This window comes from Ricinus communis, chromosome 1 (assembly GCF_019578655.1).
Source record: "Ricinus communis isolate WT05 ecotype wild-type chromosome 1, ASM1957865v1, whole genome shotgun sequence".
In the NCBI taxonomy this organism is placed as follows: domain Eukaryota; kingdom Viridiplantae; phylum Streptophyta; class Magnoliopsida; order Malpighiales; family Euphorbiaceae; genus Ricinus; species Ricinus communis.
In genome coordinates, this window is record NC_063256.1 from 5,339,308 (window position 1) to 5,354,859 (window position 15,552).

The following is a 15,552-nucleotide window of genomic DNA, read 5'->3' on the forward strand; positions in this document are numbered from 1 at the left end:
TGAGTTGGCCTTCCACAACCATAATTAGAAACCAGAGAGTAAAAAGAGAAATTGATTGAGAGATAGATAAAGTAAAAGTTATTCATAAAATTATCAACTTTACGAAAATCATTAAAAATAATTCACTTAAAAAAATCTATTAAAATATTAATTAAATACATCTTTCATGCTATAGAAGAAAACAGATAGGAATTAAGGTGGAGAACCAATTGCGAACTCATAAAAAATTGGTTGAATTTCCTAATAGTACGATGACATGAAATAAAAATAATGGAATGATGATAAAAATAAATAAATTGAAAAATTATCTGAAAAACATCTTTATAGAGCCATTATTACAAAATACAAATATTACGTTGGTAAATACATGCCCTAGCCAGCTCATTTGTGTTCTTTGCAGGTTGATATATAGAGACAAATGTATATTTCATAATAGCCTTAAACAATGACCATACACTCCGAGGCTACAAAAATTGTGATCTCATGCTGGCTGTCTGTATTCTTTTGGAAAAATCAAATTCTTTAGGAAAATGCTAATTAATGTATTCACATTTACATTTTCACAACCCACAACAGTTAAGTATATGCACCAAATGACAGCCTTTTACCAAAAATCAGGATACATTTCACATGAATTTAGTTTGTAATTTCAGTACAAGTCCTTTCAGGTGACATGTATAGCCCAGTTGATCTTTCGTATCCTTGCTTCTTGATTTCCTTTTTGCTTAGTCTAGCAGGGTATGGCTTTTTTTCTTTTTATCAACCTTTGTCGAATTATTTAAAAAAATCTTTATTTTCCTTTTCCAAATAAAATTATCATATTTGCTTATAAGAATAATTATTTTAATTTGAAGGGTGAAAAAAAGTGCTAATACCAACTAACTATGAAATTAATTGTCTATATACACGTTCATGATTGATATTATCATTTTAATTATAAATAATAATATAACATAATTTAATATAATAAATTTTTAATATTTTATAAATTATTTATTATATTTTAAAAAATTATAATTATTATTAATAATTAATAATCTTAATGTCGAATAATTTTTCTAATCTAGGAAATATATTAGACTATAAAAGGGTCATTGAATATTAGACATATGTTATAATATAGATAGATAATTGTATGATGCCGAGGTCGCTATGTTGACCTCAGCAGTACACGTATAACTCAAGTAATCCACCACCGCTAGAACACGCGTGTGGCTACAACGCTCTGCTATGAGCACGGACGAAACGACTAGAAGAAATGGATTCACAACCAAGTACGGCTGGAGGAAATCAAACGAGACGCTCCCAGGATAATTTAGTAGCACTGCGCCAAAAAGAAGGCTGAACTCTTGAAGCTTCACCTGCCATGGACGACCCGCACCCGCCAGCAATTGAGACTTGGATTGACTAACGGGTCGGATAACTCCGAACTAAATTGAATTCTAACGAATCGAAAAATTTCTCTTGAAATCTCGATCAAGATGTTATATAAAAGTTTAAATTTTTTTATTAAAAACACCTTACAACTAGAGATGACAATTTATGCCGTATATGTAAATAAACCCGATCTGAACGAAGTGCCCCGCTACTAGTGACGGGTCAGTCTAGACTACTCCACCCTATTCTGACCTCATAATCTCCGAATTATGTCCATATATATCTATATATAATATTTTATTATAAAATATAAGTAAATAAATATAAATTTTTTTATCAAGCAAAGTATAATTTTTTTAAGAATAAATTAAATATTAGTTAAATCTAAATTTATTCTTTGAATTATATTTAATCACAATTGATACAATTCTGTATAAAAAGGTTGCCCTAAGGCGAGCCCCAATAGATTAATCCTTCCAAAATTTACATCCGAATAATCGAATCTCCTAGCATATTTGATCATGTCCACGATTGATACCTCCTTTTTGAATATAGGAATCCACTCTCTCCACTATTAGAGCCCCATTACACGTTATCTACCAGATAAATAACTCTCAAACCCCACACCTTATAAATACCACCGGAGAGAAGCTAGCAAGGTATGACAACCTTTGCACTCTTTAAACACCTTTCTATAAATCTTTAACCAAATAATAACTTGACCGTTGGATTAGTTTCCTGGGCCACCACGCTTGGAACTCTTCATTTACATGAGAGAAAGAGCTTATCAATATAACTATATTGAATTCAAGTTTATTGATTATATAATCCTTCAATAAAAGTAAATCTTTATTAGTGAATAAGAATAATTATGATTGTATATCTCAAAATCTATGAAAGAAAAAAGATTCACATATGAAGATTCATGTACTTATTAACATAAATTCATAATTTGTCATCTTCTTTTTTTGATCTCCATAATTTGTCATTTTAAATTGAAATAATTAATCAAAACATAATTTTAACCAATCAAAATAATAAATATTAACACCTCAAAATAAGATTGTTTTAAGAAATAAAAAAAAAAGAGCAAGATATTATATAAAAAGTTTCACATACTCTTAGCTTCGGGAAGGTAACGAGGCAGTGGATTAGGATGCAAATTCTGCTTTGAGTCATAGTTAGGTTATCATCGTACGGCAGCACCTCCATCTGCTTTGCAGCAAATCCTGCTGAGGGTATAATTGGTGTTGCTCTTCCAAGAGCCGTTACGCTGTAATGGGTTTCCCCCTCCTTAGTATTAACCAAAAAAAGGAAAAACAAAAAACTTAGTGTTTAAAGATTGGCATTTTCTGTTAATAATATATTTTATCTGCTCAATTGTCTGTCCGTTGATTCTTTTTTTTTTTTTATATAGAGAAAGGTCATCCTTAAAATTACAGAATATTAGCAGTGCAATTTGCTTTCACATTACGCATGCATGTTAAAGATTTGCCGTTGTACTGTCATGTTAGACATCCGTTGCATCCGAAACTGTAAAAAATTAAAAAAATAATTTATGAGTATATTAAACTGTTTAAAAAGACTTTTTGATTTTAATTCGGTGACAGATTTTTGAAAAATACATGTACAATTTTGATTATTTAGGATGTGTTCTTTTATATGGCTTTATAAATTTCATTTATATAGCTAGTTATTTTGTTAGATGTTTGTAATTATTATATATCTAGTATGGTAATTTGTTATCCTTTTTATACTCACCTCTTTATCCAGTTCATGCAGAAAATTAAAAATTAAATTAAATAAAATTTCAGATTGTTAGACTCCGCCGTCCGAAAAAGAGCAAAAAAGATGAAAACGAATTGGTGGATACATATCAATATACCAGTAATGTTATTGCTGAGACAAATTCACACAAATTCTTGTTAATGCTCTTCAAGGCGAGAATAGTGACCTGCCATGTTCTGGTTTAGTAATGGATTTGATTCTCGAGTTGCAAAATTGTATAATTGCTTTTGTTCGTACATTGGCTAATCAGGCACCCTACAAGCTTGGGTTAGGTTCAGAGTCATACTGATTAAAAGTCCTTCTCAATATGATGCAAAATCAAGGAATTTAGAGATAAATTTCTCTAAAAATGTCCATAACTCCTTTTTATTCTTTAAGACATTCTAGTCAAATTTGATTGTTAATTGAATATAAATAAATTTCATTATTACATGTTATTTAATTTTTCTTGACCAACCTCTACTATTTACAAGGAGGTGTATACAGTTTAGGTAAATTGTACCTTCACGTTATTGTATTTCCTGTCTATCTGGCCTTGGGATAGACCGAGAGGAGAAAAAAAGGAACACCCCCTCTTTGTTAATTGGCTAAGGGTTAAAACTAAAGCTAGATTTCTCCTTAAAATGTGCTCATACTTACCTAAAGTCTGGTAGCGTTAGTTGAACTTTTAACCTCATCCTGATGAATTTAAGTCTCCCATACAGCTAAGAAACCCCCCTCCAAGTGCTATATATATACGTCCATATTAGGCCCTATCCCAGCATCACCTGATCTGCCATTTTCTCTTGTCTCTGCTTTCTTCCAAAGATCTTATCATCAGAATTATGGCTTGCAGCAGTTTCAGTGGAATGAGCTCCAATGGCGGAGTACAAGTTAAAATTAAGTCCAGTGCAGAAAAGTTCTGGCAGGCCATTGTCAACTCCACAAAATTGTTCCCAATTGCTATTCCTAGCCTTTACACCGCCATTTCTCCTAGTAATTCAGATGGCACTGTTCGCGTCATCACATACGGTGAAGGTACATTTATACTATAACTGCCTAACTATATATATGTATATATATATAACTGTCTTAATTATATCTTTAAATAATTAAAACTCTGATTGAATTGTGCATGAGATAGATGTTGGACTAGTATACTATTATTACAATTGCCCCAGTGACAACTAAACGAAGAAGTTAATTTATATATTATCTTTGTTTTACAGGTTCTCCACAAATCAAACAGTCAGAACAGCAAATCACTGGAAAGTACTGGCCGACATTTTCTTATACAATACTGGGTGGGGATATCCTGAAATACTATGCAAGTTTCTGTGGCGAAATAACAATTACTACAGTGGATGATGAGACATGGGTGAAGTGGACATGGAACGGTGTGTTCCCAAAACCTAATAACCCTACTGATATTGAAGTGGACTTGCAAGAACTTGCCGTGAAGACCTTGGGAAAGTTGGATGAATATCTTCTGAGGGCATATTAAAACCCTGGACATATGGAGATGACAACAATATTGACATGCGCGGGCCAATAATAACTAAAATGCGCCATGCTCTTATTCAAGTTTATCTTCATGTATTTTATCTACGTATAAATAAATAACATCTTTTATGTATATTTAAATTAAGCAGACTCTAATTTATGTGCATAAGGTGTTCATCTTTTATTTATGGTTTAATAAATGTTCTATGATTATTTTTATTTATTTATTTATGTAGAGTAATTAGAGTGTAATTCTTGCGGACGATAAAATACTCTTCAAGAGTTTTAATGCAGTTGTATATACGAGACTCGAACTCGAAATTTTAGTTAAGTTAAAAAGAAATTATTACCATTTTATTTATACGCTCTCTTAGATTGCCATATAATATATTTAATTATTGGGTTTAGCCAAATACAATGCAGAAATAGTAGAAAAAAAATTATATACCTGCCAGTCCGGATTCCTCCGGTCCACAAAAAATTTGCTCACGCCCATGGGAAACTTATGAAAAAATATACTGTACGCATTACGTATTTGCATTTCTGATCCCTGACAACAGATAATTAGTTATGAAACTGAAAAATATTAATGTTAAAAAGGTTCCTTCAACTACCAGCTCATGTTCTACCTCTAAAATCCTTCCACATTCATTTCCAGGTGGATCGCCCCTCCTATGAATAGCTTCAAGTTTAATTCTGATGCGACCTGAAAGAAACAGGCAAACCAGGCTGCAGGCATTACAGTAGTGTGCAAAAATTGGAAAGGCAGTCTGCTAGATGCAGATGTTAGACTAGTTCCTACCAGAAGCGCTCTTCAAGCTGAGGCACTAACTTTACTCAGAGTGGTTCATTTAACTAAAGACATGGGAGCGCTTAATTGTATTTTTGTAATTGATTGCCAAATACTGACAGAAGTCTTCATAAGCAAACTAAACATTACATTGCTTATCATTTAAGTAAAGCCCTTCTATCTCTTTTTAGTAATGCAGTTGTCAAGTTTGCTCTTAGAATTGCTATATACTAGAGTGGCAAATTGGATAATTGCTGCAACTCTATAAAGTCTGCTTATCTTGGATTGCTATCCCTCCAAAAGCTCTTTTTGTCTTTGGAGGAGGACAACAATGAAAATCAAAGTTTAATTATTTAAAAACAGATTATGCCAACAGTACTAGATTTGTACATGCGTGTAAATAATTTGTGGCATATGCCACTAATTTATGTATTATAAATTATTACTTTGCCTTTTATAAAATATTTATTTTAAATACAATTGACCAACTGTCTTAAAACATATTCCTCTTGAGTTGTATGATTTTTTTCATATTAACCTATGTTTGATAATCAACAATTGCAATTTCCCTGTCAGAGATTACACAAGAAAACTTCCTTGAATTAATCACTAGCCAGCAGATACAGAGCTAGGAATTTATTTTTGCATGATCAAATTCAAAATAAAAAATAAAACATAAATAAAACACATAATTCTGTTTTTTAAGGAGATTAAATTGAAAAAATTCAAAAAGAAACGATATATAGACGGAAAGTAGGGGGGTCACGGCTACTTCAGGGAGAATGATATATAGACGGAAAATAACAGCTATCTCAATCATGCATGTTGCTCCTTTAGTATTGCGATGTAAAAAGAACAGGGGAAAAAAAGAAAAAAAAAAAACAAAAGAACATAATAATTAATTAAAAGCCAATAAATGATTTATTGAAAGGAATTCTCTGAAGATAAGTTTCCCTAAAATAAGAGTCCATTCGTGATTCATTTTATTCTTTAAAGATATTGTAGTCTTCTCCTATTGACATGAGAAGTAAATATTTTGTTAAATATTTCATTCAAGAACTCTTGATTGTTAATTAATAAACAAATTTCATTTTATTATGTATTATTTAAGTACTTTTTTTTTGTTAGTTTCTACTATTTAGAAAAAGGGGTATAAAACTTGGTTAAAAAATGATTTCAAGGTTATCTGGCCTTGGGATACACCAAAAGAGAGAAAAGAAAGGAAACGAAGAAATGGATACCCCTGAAATGGCTAGGGTTCTCCTTAAAATGTGCTGATACTAACCTTAAGTCTGGTAGTGTTAGTTGAACCTTTAACCTCATCAAAATGAATTTAAGTCTCCCATACAGCAAAGAAACCACCCCCCACCCACTCCAAATGCTATATATACATGTCCATATTAAGCCCTACTACCTGCGTCACCTGATCAGCCATTTTCTCTTGTTAATCTGCTTTCTTCCAAAGAAATTATCAACAGAATTATGGCTTGCAGCAGTTTCGGTGGAATGAGCTCCAATGGCGGAGTACAACTCAAAATTAAGTCCAGTGCAGAGAAGTTCTGGCAGGCCATTGTCAACTCCACAAAATTGTTCCCAATTGCTATTCCTAGCCTTTACACCACCATTTCCCCTAGTAATTCAGATGGCACTGTTCGCGTCATCACATATGGTGAAGGTACATCTATATATATATAACCGCCTTAATTAATATCCTTAGTTAATGCTTAATTAATAGTTAAATTGTGATTGAATTGTGTGATGTTGGAGTAGTATGCTATTGCAATTGCCCCAGTAACGACTAAACTAAGTAGCTAACTTGCGATATTTGTTCTGTAGATTCTCCACGAATCAAACAATCAGAACAGCAAATTACTGGAAAGAACTGGCCAGTATTTTCTTATACAGTACTGGGTGGGGATATCCTGAAATACTACGCAAGTTTCTGCGGAGAAATAACAATTACTACAATGGATGATGGGACATGGGTGAAATGGACATGGAACGGTATGTTCCCAAATCCAAATAATCCTCTTGATATTGAGGTGGACTTGGACGAAATTGCTGTGAAGACCTTGGGAAAGCTGGATGATTATCTTCTTAGGGCCTAAACCTGGTGATATGGGAATGAATTGATGACAACACTGAAATGCGCGCGCCAAAAATAAATAAAAAGCTCACGCTCTTATTAAAGTTCATCCTTAAAACATATTTGATGTATTTTATATTATACATATATAAATAAAGAACATCTTTTATGTATATGTAAATTAGCAGAGTCTTTGCTATTTCTATGTAAAAGGTGTTCATCTTTTGTTCTCGGTTAAATACACTGCTTTAATTGCTGTATTTTCTTCGATGAATGTTCTCTAATATGATCCAATAGGTGACTTGGTACTGCTGCTGCATAAATCCTGTGGAAATACTTAAGGAATATTGTCATATTGGAAAATTAATTTTATGCTATTGCAAAGACTCCAGTCAATAATTGCATCTTCGAATTTTAAAAATTTATTGTATCTAATAATTTAGTGATTAAAGATACATGGAAACTATAATATAAACTAAAATGAATATGAAAAATGTTGTTTATCAAAATATAATTGTTGGTTTTAGCTTAATATGAAAACTCTATCAAGATAGAAATAATTATTATTCATATAAGATCCAATTGCCAATCCACAAAAAACTAATTTTGCAAAAGCATATATATGAATGGCATGGCCAATGGAAACATATGAAAGAAATTACTATATGGACTAAGTATTTGCATTTCCAACCATGATAGTATATAATTAAATATGAAACTGGATCACATTAATGTGACAGAAGTCCCTCAACTACAATTTTGACAACAGTACTAGAGTTGTACACGCATGTGGCATATGCCTTTGATAAAATATTAATTTATAAATCATTACATCGCCTTTGATAACATATTAATTTTAAGTACAATTCACCAGCTATCTTAATATATATTCCTATATCGCCTATGGAATCTTATCAAATATTGTAGCGATATCAAGTTATATTCTTTTTTATTCATAAACGGCCTAATTAGCCGTGGACTATAAAATAGGAGAAACCATCCCTTTACATATGTGCTATTACGGCAAAATCTCACTTAGTAAAGAGGTGAGAGCTTGAATTCAAAAAAAGCTATAAATATATATATTTTAAACAAAAGCTAAAATCTACTTATTATTGTAAATAAATTTTAAAACAATTAAAGTTTAAAATAGTCTATAATAGTATTAGAATGAAGTAAATACTTTTAAATCTCGGCTCCCATCTAATTGTCACAGCTCCGCCTTTTGATTGATATGAACTTATAACCAATAACCTTTTGTTAACATTTTACTCAAAATAATTAGGTGTGAATTAGCTGCCATTGTAGGAAAACTTTAAAAAGAATTACAACCTTAAAAGTGAACTAGATTCGATAATTACCATAAAAGACTATCATATAACAATCACAGAATTTCACCGCCAACTACGCCTCTCCAGGATCGGTTCTTTTTTTTGTCCCTAAATACTGAAAATTAGTAAATTTGACAAGATTAACATTTAATTTATGTATTGTTATTAAAAAGATTAGTTCAAAACTACAAATATAATATAACAATACTGTCCAGAAATATAATCCAGTCGAGCGAAGCTAAATATGGATAGGTAAGAAATTAGGTTATTTACTTTCAAGCTTAGCTAAAATCAAACTTTTACGAGACTATACAAATTTATTCAGATTTAAAAATTTTAATGATTATGTTATTAAATTTAAATTATTCATCAACCCATTAGGAAAATATAAGTACTTAAAGATAATTAAATTTATCAAGTTTAACCAAATATTCTTCTAACTTATATAAGCAAAAACATAAAAATCCATATTTAAATATTGAACTAATAATTAATTTAGGCAAAGCCCAACTTTAGATCTCTAAACTTTATATGATTGGTTCGGCTGTATATTTTAATTACATTTTAAAAAAAATCTAACTTTTATTTTTATCATCATTAAATTTTTTTTAACAGTTGTTAAGTGAGTGTTGTAAACTTTCCATTAAATAAGAATCTATTTCAAAAAATTTAAATATAAGAAAATTAATTAATAAAAAACTAGAAATAATTAAAGAAAATAACTAAAAAAATTAGAATAAAGCTAAATAGACAAAAATCAGCTCCATCTCTCTCCTCCTCCATCGCCCTTTAACCACCGCCGCACCATACCCACAACCACTAGTTTCAAGCTGCAAAATTATGTGTCTTCTTCTTCAAACCTCCCAGAGGAGCGATGAGCTGGACTGGCAATGGGAAGTTCTTTGCCTCCTTGAACTAGAGGTCCAACAGTCATATTCTCATGGATAAATTCTTCCATGTAAATAATTTCATGCTTACCCAAAATCTGCAATCATGAGTTTGTAGGGCGTAAGCACTGATCTTCATCAGCAAATAGATCCCAAAAGATCAATATAACCAATTGAAAACATATCTGGGTAATAAACATGGTTCACTTTTCGATGGCCCCTCTTGCAAATCAATTCAGACACTTTTCTAATTAGGTTACCTAAAACAATTCAAAGGCTTATACTAAGAAAAAATTATCTATAAGCATAAGAAAGAAGAAATATAAAAATGATATATGAATTCTCTACAACACTCAAATTCTACATATGCTAACTGTGAAGAACTCACGAGGAAAGAAAAGAAAGAATTAATCAATTTTTTCAATTTGCTTTTTTTATTATTTATTTTTTGCCTTTAATGATTTCTACTCTCCCGTCAGAAAAGGACGCAATTGAAATATAAGAACGGACTGAATCAACCATGCAAAGTTGAGGGTCGCATGAGTTTTGCCATTAATTTATAAGCTAATTTCTCAGTTTATAAAGTGAAGTTTCTATGAGCCTAATGAATTAATTTTTTTCTAATTTTTTTTAAAATCTCATTAAATATATTCAAAATAAATTTAAATTAAATCAATTTTTGAATAACCAACTAATCTACAATTGTAATATTATTTAACAATAATAGGGAAAAAAAAAAGAATTATATATGTCATTTACTTCGAGCTTTGTTATGAGCTAAACCTTTTGTATCCTATTTTAGGTTTAAGTTTTGGATCCAAATACTTATCCAACTTGATTCAAGAGAAAAAAAAATTACTCATAAATAAATGAGCATATTTAAAGAAACTAAATCTCATTTTAATCAGATATAATATGATCATCATTACCATCATACTTAGTTCCAGATTTTATAATACAGAGTTGCAAAATATGTTTTATAAATTAATTCAAAACATAGCATATGAACAAATTTATGTCTGAAAAGACTTGGTCATCCTTTATTCACCTTCATCCTCATAAGCACCACAAAAACTTAATGAGGTAAAAGCTCAATCAGTAGGACCTGTGACTGTGTCATAAGAACAATAGTAATATTAGATACATGTATTATTATGCTTATGTAATTAGATAAAATTAACGATGATTAAAAATAGATAAAAATCTATTTTTGAATTTTTGAATTTTTTTATTTAAATTTTTAAATTTTTAGTTTATTTTATCGAGCTACTGTACTTTTATTTTTAATTTTATTATATATATATATATATATATATTATGATATTTTTATTTATTCAATTGAATTTTTGTGTTTTTATTTTTGTTTTAGTTAAGAATCATTAGATACTTAATAAAAATAAAAATAAAAGTATGAAAATTCAATGAAGTATAATAAAAATTAAAGAAATCAAAAGAATAAAACTGAAAAATTGAAAGGCTTAAAAGTATATTTTCCCTTAAAATTAATGTAATGCCTAGAAGCATGAGATTGATGTGTATATTATTTATGATATTAAAAAGATAAAGAGCTGAGGTATTTCTTAAAAGAAAGTGAGAGTAGGCAAAAGATGTGGATAGGACCACTAAACCCAACACTTGATTGGTAAATATGTAAGGTCAAAAGATCTGAGAAGGTTACACATAGTATAGTATATATATTATTAATCAGTAATAATATGGTGATAATCCTTTTAAAATTTGTAGGTGGCATCTTGAAGATGCGGAGTGAAGGAGAAAATCTTGTTGCTTAGTTTCTATTATGTACATGTCTTGTGGTGTGGATATATGTATATAATATAAGAAAAATTAATTTAAGTATTATTCGTTTAATTAATTATGTCAAAACACTAAATTTAAATACGAATATATTTATTAATTAAGTTAAACGAATTGATATGTATAATTTATTTAATAAATCTAAAATTTTTAAATAAAAAACTAACTATTATAATTTCAAATTATATATATATATAAATTTATGAGTGCATTTAAAGAAACGTGTTTATTCGCGTCACTCGTGTATTAGACAGATCAACCTGTTTAAACCTAATTTATTTTCATACTAACCCATATGATTCAAACCCATTTACCCTAGATCCAAATCTTTAAACGTGTCAAAAAATTGCGAGCCCTACAATTACCAGTAGCTTTTAAGGCAATGGCGCCCGACAACTTAGCTCACACATTTAAGGCCGAAAGTTTTGGTTGTTTAGTTGGATGGACAAAGCAGCAACACAAATAAATGTTTTTTTTTTGTGGAAATTTTCGATTTCATATCCTCTCGAGCTTCAGCTTCACAGTGGATAAAATTACCTTTCAAAAAACACAAATGGAAGGATTTTTCTACCGAACAATTTACTGTGAATTACATCTATTATTAACATTAATAAAAGGGTTAATTAACTGATCATATTATTTATATCACAATAGTTGATCCGACGATTAGCAGAGAATTTAGCTCATAATATTATTTATATTAATGCAATAAGAGGGTGCATGGTGCATGGTGCATGGTGCATGGTAAACAAATATTAATTGCACCATTTCAATGATAGGTGATCCATAATCCGGAAGTGGAGGCATATCAGAATAGTGTTTTCCTATTCAAGAATAAGAACTCGATTTTAATTGAAGAGGATCACAGTCGTAAATGCTAGGTCAAATTGCTTGTTACAGATTCAAATTAATAGCAGGACTAATCGATGCAAAAGAATTTATGTGATCGGGCCCATTTCACGCATTGGCCGGTGAGAGGCACATTTTTCTTGATAGTGATGATAAATGGCTAAGAAAGTGGCAGTTGAAGTTATTAATGAATTTAAAGCTCTCGTCCAAGATCGAACCTCTACTACCACTATATATTCAACTACATTTTTCAAGGTCTTTAAATTGTAACTAAATATTGATCTCTGCTTTTATTTCTTTCTTGCATACTACTATAGATGGCTGCCAGTGGAACGCTTCATGTAGCAGTTGAGATCAAGTCTTCTCCAGATAAATTCTGGGGTAGCATTAGGGACTCTACGTCTCTCTTCCCCAAGTTCTTCCCTGACCAATACAAGAGCATTGAAGTACTTGAAGGCGATGGCAAGGCTGCTGGCTCAGTCCGTCTCTTCACTTATGCTGAAGGTAATTCCATCGTTGAATGTTGATTTTCTTTTTTCTTTTGAACCAATTAATGTCGGACTATCCTTGTGCTCACATTCACTAGTGCACTTCGTAGTACTACGCTTGGCATAAGCACTTAAAAATTACCTCTGACATGCTGGTCACAACCCGGATAATATAATCGGTACATGCATTGAAAAATTACTTTTGAGATGCTAGTCAGAAATTAAATCTGAATCATATATGATGGACATGTGCATCAGAAATTACCTCTGAGATGCTGATCACGAGAATTAAACCTAGATCAGATAATCAACATGGATATTCAGAAATCACCTCTTAAATGATGGTCGCAGAAATTAAATTTGGATCATATAAACGCCAAGTGCATTGACAAATTACCTTTAAGATGCTAGTCACGGAAACTAAACATGGGTCATACAATGGGGAGAAAATGCAATTGCCATTAGGAGTAACTCCTATGGTTCTTGGACGTGGAATCTTCGTTTTCCCAAATAATCAACTGCAATACCATTACTAAATGCGACTTTAATTTTTTCAGGTTCTCCAATTGTTAAGATCTCGAAAGAGAGGATTGATGTTGTTCATGAAGCAGAGAAGAAGGTTTCTTACAGCGTGATTGAAGGTGATCTCCTGAAATACTACAAGGTTTTCAAGGGCCACATAACTGTTCTTCCAAAGGGAGATGGAAGCTTGGTGGAATGGAGCTGTGAGTACGAGAAGACAAGTGATGAGGTTGAAGTTCCGCACATTATCAAGGACTTCGTTGTAAAGAACTTCAAGGAGGTGGATGAACTTATTCAGGATCAGAAGGTTTAGATCGGTCGGTGCTGTTATTGCACATTGAGTTGTATTGTAGTATTATTAGTAAAATAATGTAGAGTAACCTGCTCTGCAGTATTCTGATAATTAAGGTACTTCATCTACGGTAATTGTTACCATACATGTCTTTTGTTTGTGCAATGAATGTTCTTAATTAGCACCCTTGTTATCAGTTGCATTTCTTTTGTTTGTGTACAATGGCCCTCTTAATTTGCTCTGTTTTTTTTACTAATTAAAAAATTATGCAAATTGCAAATGTTGATGCCCCAACTAAAAGTTTACAGTGCTTAGCTTAATGATTATATATACCAACTACGCCTATTAAAATTTTATGATATTTTGAATCAATACTATCTGATTTTCATTAAATAAATAATTTTCTGCTATAAGATTAATGGGCTATGGCATTCAATTCTAGCCCAGTTTTTACAATATGTGTTTACCTTTTATATTTGTATTTAAGGAAAAGAGAATTCTTAATATAATTAATCCATACTATTATTTAATTAAAAAAATCATATTCATAAATGTTCTTAAAAAACTAAACCATTAAGCTTCAGTAACTGGAGAATGATCATACTCCAGATCTAGACGAAAGCCATCTTAGCTCTCCACTCTAATAAATGAGACATTGCATTTAAATGTTAGACATTGTTGCTGAATAAAGCTAAATTGTGGGCAAAGGCATTATATATTTGTCCTTCATGGCAAGTGCTATGTTGCTTTAGGAATATCATTATTAGATACTTATGTAAAAGATGATATTAACTAATTATAAATAAGTTAACAAAATATATATATATATATATATATGAAAGTAATGAGTTAATATTGTTTTCTCTCTACATTTGAAGCCTAACCCAAGTGGCAAGAACACTTATTTTTGAGAATGAGAGATCTCGAGTTCGAATCATTTTCTATGCACCAGGTGAGTTTTTATTTTTATAGCGATTGTAAAAAGATAACTACTCTATGTTGTGTAATGAATAAAAAAAATATTATTTTTCTCTCTTACATGGTATATTATATGAATCTTAAGCTATTTTTCTTAATGTTTAGAGAATTAATCATTTTAATTTTTTTTACTATTTATGTAAAGTATTATATTACGACTTTAACACTTTAATTATGATAATTAATTATTTCACATCCCTCTACCTTTTTAAATTCTTTTTTACAATTCATTTTAGATAAAATAATATTTTAATATTATTTTCTCTTTCTTATATCGCATATTATATCAATCTTGAATTATTTTCTTAATTCTTAGAAAATTAATCAATTTAATTTCTTTACTATTTTATACAAAGTATTATATTATAACTTTAATATTTTAATTACGATATATAATTATTTCACATACCTTTAGTTTCTTGAATTTCTTTTCATGACTTTCACTAGATAATTCTTTCTTAAGTTTTGTATTACAACATAAAACAACCTAATTATAAATCTTAATTATCTTATAATCCTTTTTTCAATTTAATTTATAATTTAACATTTTGATTAAATTTTTTAATTTTTTTCATAATGTAATAATTATCTTATTACTTAATTCTTGAATATAATATTATTATTGAATATAATATTAAAAATATAATTTAAGATATTATTTTTTTAGATTAAAATAATTGTCTAATCACAAAACTAATTTATTAATTTATATAATATTAAAATATAATTAATATACTATTTCTTAGGATAAAATTAGTATTATTATCTAAATAAAAAACTATTTATTAGTTAATGTAATATTAGAATATAATTAATGTGCTATTTTTTAAAATTATAGACAATGTTTAATTAGAAATATAATTTATG

General features: G+C 30.0%; 3 protein-coding genes across 3 annotated transcripts; all 3 read left to right on the forward strand.

Annotated features, from left to right (window-relative positions):
- The first annotated feature begins 3,913 nt into the window (after positions 1-3,913).
- Positions 3,914-4,831, forward strand: LOC8281917 (MLP-like protein 423). Its single transcript, XM_002531352.3, has 2 exons — positions 3,914-4,182; positions 4,374-4,831. Exons 1-2 carry the CDS (start codon positions 3,990-3,992, stop codon positions 4,646-4,648), a joined length of 468 nt encoding a protein of 155 aa, XP_002531398.1. The 5' UTR covers positions 3,914-3,989; the 3' UTR covers positions 4,649-4,831.
- A 2,000-nt stretch (positions 4,832-6,831) lies between these two features.
- LOC8281916 (MLP-like protein 423) lies at positions 6,832-7,783 on the forward strand. Its single transcript, XM_002531351.3, has 2 exons — positions 6,832-7,112; positions 7,274-7,783. The coding sequence occupies exons 1-2, from the start codon at positions 6,920-6,922 to the stop codon at positions 7,543-7,545; spliced, it is 465 nt and encodes a 154-aa protein (XP_002531397.1). The 5' UTR covers positions 6,832-6,919; the 3' UTR covers positions 7,546-7,783.
- A 4,872-nt stretch (positions 7,784-12,655) lies between these two features.
- Positions 12,656-13,903, forward strand: LOC8281915 (MLP-like protein 423). The gene is made up of 2 exons (XM_002531350.4): positions 12,656-12,909; positions 13,451-13,903. Exons 1-2 carry the CDS (start codon positions 12,723-12,725, stop codon positions 13,726-13,728), a joined length of 465 nt encoding a protein of 154 aa, XP_002531396.1. The 5' UTR covers positions 12,656-12,722; the 3' UTR covers positions 13,729-13,903.
- Positions 13,904-15,552: the final 1,649 nt, after the last annotated feature.